Source organism: Orcinus orca, chromosome 13, assembly GCF_937001465.1.
Source record: "Orcinus orca chromosome 13, mOrcOrc1.1, whole genome shotgun sequence".
Lineage (NCBI taxonomy): Eukaryota > Metazoa > Chordata > Mammalia > Artiodactyla > Delphinidae > Orcinus > Orcinus orca.
This window is the reverse complement of record NC_064571.1, coordinates 60,443,400-60,451,391: the sequence shown is the minus strand read 5'-3', so window position 1 is coordinate 60,451,391 and position 7,992 is coordinate 60,443,400. Positions and strand designations below refer to the sequence as shown.

The window sequence follows — 7,992 nt, the reverse complement described above, 5'->3', positions numbered from 1 at the left end:
TGGGCCGTGAGCCATGGCCACTGAGCCTGTGCGTCCAGAGCCTGTGCTCCGCAACGGGAGAGGCCACAACAGTGAGAGGCCCGCGTACCGCAAAAAAAAAAAAAAAAAAAGGAGATGCACCCAAGTAACTGAATGAGACTCTCTGGAAGTTTACAGAGCCATATTTATATGTGCAACAGACTTTTAGAGATGAACGTAAGGTGGAACTGTGTTTTCGTAATAACAATTTATGCTTGGTGCCTTGGTGCCAAATACAAGGAATTTCTGGAATTGTGCATAATTCGCAAAATCTGACAATATTCAGGTAAGCATGCCAGACGCAGGAGCAGAAAAAATTTAATGAAATAATCTTAATATTTATTGATAGAGACATCACTATTTTGTGCCTTTATGCCAGACAGTGATGATAGACAGCCTCATGCTATTATTTTACATGAGTTCCTTGCTAGCAAACTAAAAGTACTTTCAAACAGTCGGTATCATTTTTAGATGTCCAGGATAAAAGGCATCTACTATGATGCTTCAAAATTTATAATTATAAACATATATTTACATATACGTATGTATGTATGTGTGTGTGTGTGTCAAGTTTACTTGGGAAAATATCCCAACATAAATTCAGCTCACTTATTTTTTTATTTTTTATTTTTTGCGGTACGCGGGCCTCTCACTGTTGTGGCCTCTCCCGTTGCGGAGCACAGGCTCCGGACGTGCAGGCTCAGCGTCCATGGCTCACGGGCCCAGCCGCTCTGCGGCATGTGGCATCTTCCCGGACCAGGGCACGAACCCGCGTCCCCTGCATCGGCAGGTGGACTCTCAACCACTGTGCCACCAGGGAAGCCCTCAGCTCACTTATTGAGGTGTTTTGTTTGTCTATGTCTTTTTGGATCAGAGACACAAAATGAAGTTAATTGAATGATAATCTTCCTGCTCTTGTGTTTACAAACTTGACCTGACCATGATGCCTGAGTGTAGGGCTGCACAAGTTTATAGAGGCTATGGATGCAAATGTTTGGAAGAGAGTGTTGACAATGCAGAAAATACACCCAGGAGGACAGGTTTAGGTACTGAGATGATTTAGTCAGGAGGAGAAAAGGATAAGGAACCGTGATGCACCAAAGGAGAGCAATAGAGTCAGCAGTCAATTACCCTAGGGCATGATGTCACAAGGATGGTAATTCCTTGCAGTTCATCCACTATTTTCTATGTAAGTGTATGGCATGTTCTCTAGCTAGCTTTAAAAATAGAATTGTCAATGTCTTATGAGACAGAGAAAGTAGAGTCTGCCCTGGAATTAAGGGATAAACCTAGATGACATTTCAAGGTTCCCTTACTACACCAATAAAAAAACACAAAATAAAACACCAGCATTACTCAACAGACCTGGTTACAATAAGAGTGAATTAAAATGCAGAAACATAATGTTATTCCTTACACAAACAACAGCTAGGCAAGCTATTTGATACTGCTCTAAGACAGTATGTGGTCAGCTGAAGCAAGATGATAAATGTAAATCTTTCTCATAAATCAAAGTATAAGCTCACAAATTCTCGATACACATTGCTTCAAGAGGGGCTGCTCTGATGAAATTGAAAATGTCTCCTCCATATGTGCAGGTTCAGACTTTGTAACATTTAAAGAAAATGTTCTAAAAGATAAAGTTGGCATGTAAAAAGCATGGGCAGAGGAATCAGTAATGATCAGAGCAAAACAATTCTAGAAAGCATCTTAATTTTCATATGGCTCATTTGCATTTGAAACACTGAGAATCCCTATTCCTCTGGTACAAAAATGTGTACCTATTAAATTACTTTCCACTTGAAAGAACTAAATGTTTGGAACATGATCGAATTTTAACCGGAAGACTTGTTTTCTTCCATCAGGTGTGGGGGAGATGTGGCTTCCTGGTATGAGACGCAACAGTTGATTCTAATAGCAGAACAAGACAAAAATAGGAAAGTAAATTGAAAATAATTCCTATTGGTACAGTTTGATTTAAAGGTGGTAAAACAAAAAGGATACACATGGTGCAAAGATGTCAAAAGACATCAATTTTTAAAACTAAACAGGGTTACTTTTTCCAAAAATTGTGATTCTCTGATACTTGAAAATTTGTTTCTATGATTTATTCTAGGATTCTCAGAGATGTACTATGATTTATTTCAATAAACTCATTTATGAGTGTCTAGTCAGGGTTTAAAAGATAGATGTCCACCAGCTATTAAACAATAATTCTAAGAGTCTACATTCTACCCATCTCAAAATTTTAATTTTGGATATTAATTTTAGGATACTGGCAGAACAGCAAAGATTTAAAACCTCTTTACTATCAACTTTAAACAATATTTAGTCTTCGGGAAATTGCTGGTTATCCATTCAGAGATATAGAAACTAAGATCTAGGTAGAAATTTGAACTTACAAAGTGAAACCACACTATATGAAAAGATCTTTCTGAATTTTTAGTTTATTTTCTGATATGGTAAAATGTCTAGGAAAGAGGTGTATCCTCAGAAAGAAAACCAGAACTTGAAAGACATCCCTGTCTTTCTCTTGGCCTTGCTCTCTATGGACTTCACCTGAAGGAGGGAGGCGGCTAGGCATGGTCTCGTGGTGAGGGCTCTGGTGGGGCTAGCACATAGAGATGGACAGGATGCAGATGGCTAAGCACGGAGAACATGACATCGTCTTTGTAAATGACATTCTCTAGGTGCATGCTGCTCTTGGTGTTTCTTTTCCTTCTGTTGTCTTGGGTCTTTGGGAAGGCCTTCTGTAAAGTCCCTGATCTGTATCAGTTGGGCCACAAAGTATTAAAGGGCAGCACAGCTGTGAACTGGAGACTTAAAGGGAGAGCAGGGTCCTCACCCACCTGGAGGTGAGCGTGGTGGAAAGTGGATTAGGGACCAAGATGCAGGATGGATCAGGGCCGCCATCCACCCTCCCAGGACAAAGCTGGGGAAGTTGGTGAGATGTTTTTGAGGGGACAGTGCTTTTACACAAAATTCACACTGTATTTCAAATTGCTGCCTCAGACTCATTTAAACAAACCCTAATTTTTTGGTTATTTAAGTAAACTCTATTGGGCTTAACTTGCAAACATGTAACTTGAACAGTTAAAGGTAAAATGACCTATGTAATACAAATTTGGATTTTTATTTTGGATAAAGATTTTGGATACATCTTTCTCTCCCAACAAACTTCTATTTTAACTATTGAAAGAGACCACTTTCTTCCTTTATGGTAAAGATGCTAATGAGAAGATAAATGAACAAAAAAGTAGATCAGAGGTGGAGGATTAAGCAAACGCAAAATGTGACAATTGTCAGTTTCTGAAAAAGGGAAAATTACCATCTTGGCTTATTAATAAGCAATGTTCACCTACTTATTTATTTGGATAATATTTATTAAGTACCTTTGATATAACAGATATTGTTTTAGGTGCTGGGGATACAGGTGAGCAGAAAAAAATCCAACCTCAAAGAAACCTACTTTCATGGAGTTTATGTTTTAACTTCAGAGTTTTGCAAGTAAATGGTAGTTGCCTAATAAGCTACAGAATCAGTGTTCGTCTTTATATTCACTGTATTATTCTACAATATTGGAACATTTTAGGACAGAATTTGGTTCTCAGATATCTGAGTTTCAGCTCTTTGTATCTGTCCAGAGCTTGTCCTTGGCTACCAGGAAAAGCCTAGGAAAGGCAGACTAAGGTGCCTGCCACGGGTTAAAAGACAGAAGAGTCAAGTTTCCTTTACTGGGCATCTGGAGGCTACAGAAGGTACCGGGATTCTTCCATAATGCTGGTCAAACTCAGTTCTGCTGTAATTGGGGCTTACTTGTTTGAAACTGTTGTGTTTTGGGTACATGACCTGGCAGGGGGGATATCGAATCAGTGTAAGAAAAGAATTGTGCAATAACTTAAGTGTATTTGGAATAAGATTTTGTGACAATCTGTATATTTTCATAGTTTTATGGTTTTATGACATCAATCACCAATATTTATTAGACAAACAAATACAACTAAACCAGTGCAAAGAGAAGATCTTGGTGCCCACCTACTCTCACTTTGAAAGGTAGAGAAGGAAAATAAAGAATCATTTTTACAGCACTTTAACTTTTGAATGGAGGTACCTGCTGACATCTTCTGTTTCTTCCTTCATTACATGCTTTTCTTTTAATTTGGTCCTATTGAAAAGAATCAAAGTAGGGGCTCTCCAGGAGTTGGGCACAAGTTAACCTGTCATCTGGATTCATCCTCAGACACTCCTATGGAAGACGGGAAGAGCAAAGAAGATATTAAAAGAGGAGCCTGATTTGTTACTGTGCCCAAAAACTCTGAATAATAACTTGGTAGAGCAAATACAAGTTTAGAAAATCTTCAAGTTTGTATATTATCCAGTACTTGGAACTTGTTAATAACTGGAATTGCTCTTCTTTTGCCCTTTCAAAGTCTTTTGAGGGTAGATTTGATGAACATTCAATGTCTCAAAGGGGGTAAATGTAGGTCAGGTGCGTTTCACCAGTGACATTTCTTTATCACTTGTCAAAGCAAATAGTTTGTAGGGCTCCACAAAATGTGGTCCCTAGGCCAGCTACATCAGCATCACCTGGGAACTTGCCAGAAATACAAATTCTTTGGTCCAACCCCAGGCCTACTGAATCAAAAGCACTGGGGGTGGGGCCCAGCAATCTGTGTTTAACAAGCCTTCAGGGTGAATCTAATACCTGTTCAAGTTTGAGAAGCCACCTGAGAATGGATTGGGCTTACAGGGCTTGACCTACCCTCCACCAACCCCTCGGGGGGGTTGCTAAATTGCAGGCGGGTCAGAACAACCTGTCCAGAACAAGGTTGGAGAATTAGACTTCCAGGACAGGGCCTGCAGAGTGCTGGGTTAGGGCAAGTCAGAGCAGTGAGACAGGTAGAAGGCAGGTGAGGTCCAGTGGAGCAGTGGTAAGGGCAGTCTGAGAGCTCAGAGGTGTCGGCCTCTGAGTCTCAGGGGGACTCATACTGAAGGAATCCAGCACCCTGGATAGCACCTGGGTAGTGACCAGCGCTAGCACAAAGGTTGGTCTACAAAGTTGACTCTAGGTCATCCAGATGGCTCTACTTTCTAGATCAGAAGAGTTTCAAACCGGGCTGCTTATCATAATCACCTAGGGGGAGGCTTAACGATACAAATTCCAAGGTCCTATTCATAGAGATTCTGCTTCTGTAAATCTGAGGTTATTTATTGGAATGTATATTTTTAAAAAGCTCATTCTGATGAGTAGTCATTCTGATCAGTGGTATGGAAGTCATTGCTATAAATATAACTTAATTGGTTGTTAAAGATAGATACTCATACTAGTATCTCCATCCCTATACCACTAAAGGCTTTCAGCGTCCACACTGAATGGAAGAGGCACACTTTCTAGCATGGCCTCAGTTGGTCAAGCATGAATGGCATACTGGTCATAGATGAGTTTCTTCTGCTTTTTATTAGAATTTGTCCTTTGTTTGACTATCTCTTTTGGCCCTGGTACAGGGGCTATATTTGGTGTCTGCATGGTTCTGATTTTGCCTGATCTTCTACTGATTTTTTTAGAAAGCAATTTAAAATTTTAGTTAATCCAGTGTATCCAAAATGTTATCAGTTCAACATGTAATATTTTAAAAACTATTAATGAAATATTTTATATTCTTTTTTAAAGTAATTTTCATAGAAATATAGTACATCTCAATTCTAATCAGCCATATTTCAAGTGCTCAATAGTAACATGTAACTAGTGGCTACCATATTGGACAGCACAGTTCTTTTTATTTTTAAAATTTTTATTTTATTTATTTTTAACATCTTTATTGGAGTATAATTGCTTTACAATGGTGTGTTAGTTTCTGCTTTATAGCAAAGTGAATCAGCTATACATATACATATATCCCCATATCTCTTCCCTCTACAGCACAATTCATTTTTTTTTGTTGTTTTTTTTTTGCGGTACATGGGCCTCTCACTGTTGTGGCCTCTCCCACTGTGGAGCACAGGCTCCGGACACGCAGGCTCAGTGGCCATGGCTCACAGGCCCAGCCGCTCCGCAGCACGTGGGATCCTCCCAGACCGGGGCATGAACCCGTGTCCCCTGCATCGGCAGGCGGATTCTCAACCACTGCGCCACCAGGGAAGCCCTACAGCACAATTCTTGATCTTCAAATTTAAGGAGTACATTTATCCTCATAAATTTCCATAGTCTTGAATATACTGACTTAACAGTCAAATTTCCTAATGAATGCAGAAGTATGGTCTTCATCATGGCAGACGTTAATTATACTCTTTCATCTTCTACTAATTTTAATGGATATGTTAGAAAGATTACTGTTTAAACCACTGATGTTCCTTTAACTGTAATTATTTTACAGTTCCTTAACTGGTTCAATGACTACATTTTTACCTTGGCATTATTTGCCCTACTGTCCACTCCGCCTAGAGTTACCAGCTTCAATCATTATGACTTGCAGTCAACAATGGTTATAATTGATGCTTAGGTACCTTCATGAAATTCAAAGCCACAGGATGCACATCTGAGAACTTTTCTTCAAGAGTTTCCTAAAAAACAAAGTAAAGCATTTCAATGTTACCTAAAAACAAAGTAATGGATATTTTAAACATGTTAGCATTAAGAATACTTTGGAGAAAGACCCCCTAGTTGGTTAGATTTTGAAGATTTTTTAAATTCATATTTTTACATAATTTTATACTACTGTATAGTGTATTGGGAAAAATTGAAGCTATTAACTTCACGGTGTTTTGCAGTTAGTGTCTGGTAAATGTTCGTGCTAAATGTCCCCTTCTGAAATCCTACAACAGTACCCTAATATCTACTTATAGGGATGCCTGATCTACTTACAGAAATGCTTTGAGCATTAATGAAAATACACTGAGCTGCATAATTAAGAGCACTACGGAAAGCAACAGAATGATGAACACAATATTCAGAATAGTAAGGGGGGAAGAGAATGGGATTGAGGAAGGGTACATGGGGAGTGAGAAGCTTCCAAGTCAATGGCAATATTCTCCTTCCTTAACTAGGCAGCAGGTACATGTGAATTTGTTGTATTTTAGTCTTTAAATCAAACATGTTATATAAATAATCTTTTGTAATTCAACCTCTAGACTTGTAATTCAACTTTTAACCTCTTATTGTATTTGTTAAAAGCCTTAACAAATATACTAAAAAAGAAATCCAGTACATAAATCAAGGTATTATACGAAATAAATTTAAGATGAACAGGGTGTTTAGAGAAGTTGGGACCACCTGAATCTGATGGTTCACAGGTGCCATAAATCATGACCTGGCTTTGCAGACTCTCCCCACCTCCAGCACAGCTGGAGCGTGGCACAGGCTTCCCCTGACCGTCCTTTCATTCTACAGGCAGAATCTAGATCATACAGAGTTTTAAAGATCATAGCCCAAACTTAGGTAACACAGACAGGAAATCAATGACTACAGAGAATAAGAGGGTCAAGTAGTCACTGGTAGATTCCCACAAAAAGGCAAAGACCACAGGAAGAGTGCAGAGGTGGTCATTGTGGTTTGCAGTTTTGATTTGGATACAACGAGGATCATTTTGTGGAATGACCTTCCATGTGGAAATATATGTTGTGAAAAAATAGTTTCTATTGATTTGAGCTTTGTGTCAGAAGCTGAAGAAAATAGACAATGCATTTTTTTTTCAAAATAGAGACAACTATGGTAAGTACTGTTTATGAGAAAATAATTATTTCAGGGCAAGGTACCAGAGTGTTTTGATTAAAAGGATCCCGGGGGCTTCCCTGGTGGCGCAGTGGTTGAGAGTCTGCCTGCCGATGCAGGGAACACGGGTTCGTGCCCCGGTCCGGGAAGATCCCACATGCCGCGGAACGGCTGGGCCCGTGAGCCATGGCTGCTGAGCCTGCGCATCCGGAGCCTGTGCTCCGCAACGGGAGAGGCCACAACAGTGAGAGGCCCGCGTACCGCAA

General features: G+C 39.6%; 1 protein-coding gene across 1 annotated transcript in view; it reads right to left on the bottom strand.

The window, feature by feature from the left end:
* Positions 1 to 652: 652 nt before the first annotated feature.
* CDKL4 (cyclin dependent kinase like 4) overlaps positions 653 to 7,992 on the bottom strand; it is a 57,590-nt gene continuing 50,250 nt past the window's right edge. Inside the window, 3 exon segments of the mRNA XM_033419225.2 lie at positions 653 to 1,929; positions 4,130 to 4,264; positions 6,523 to 6,579. Coding sequence (XP_033275116.2) covers positions 1,828 to 1,929; positions 4,130 to 4,264; positions 6,523 to 6,579 — 294 coding nt within the window. The 3' untranslated portion in view covers positions 653 to 1,827.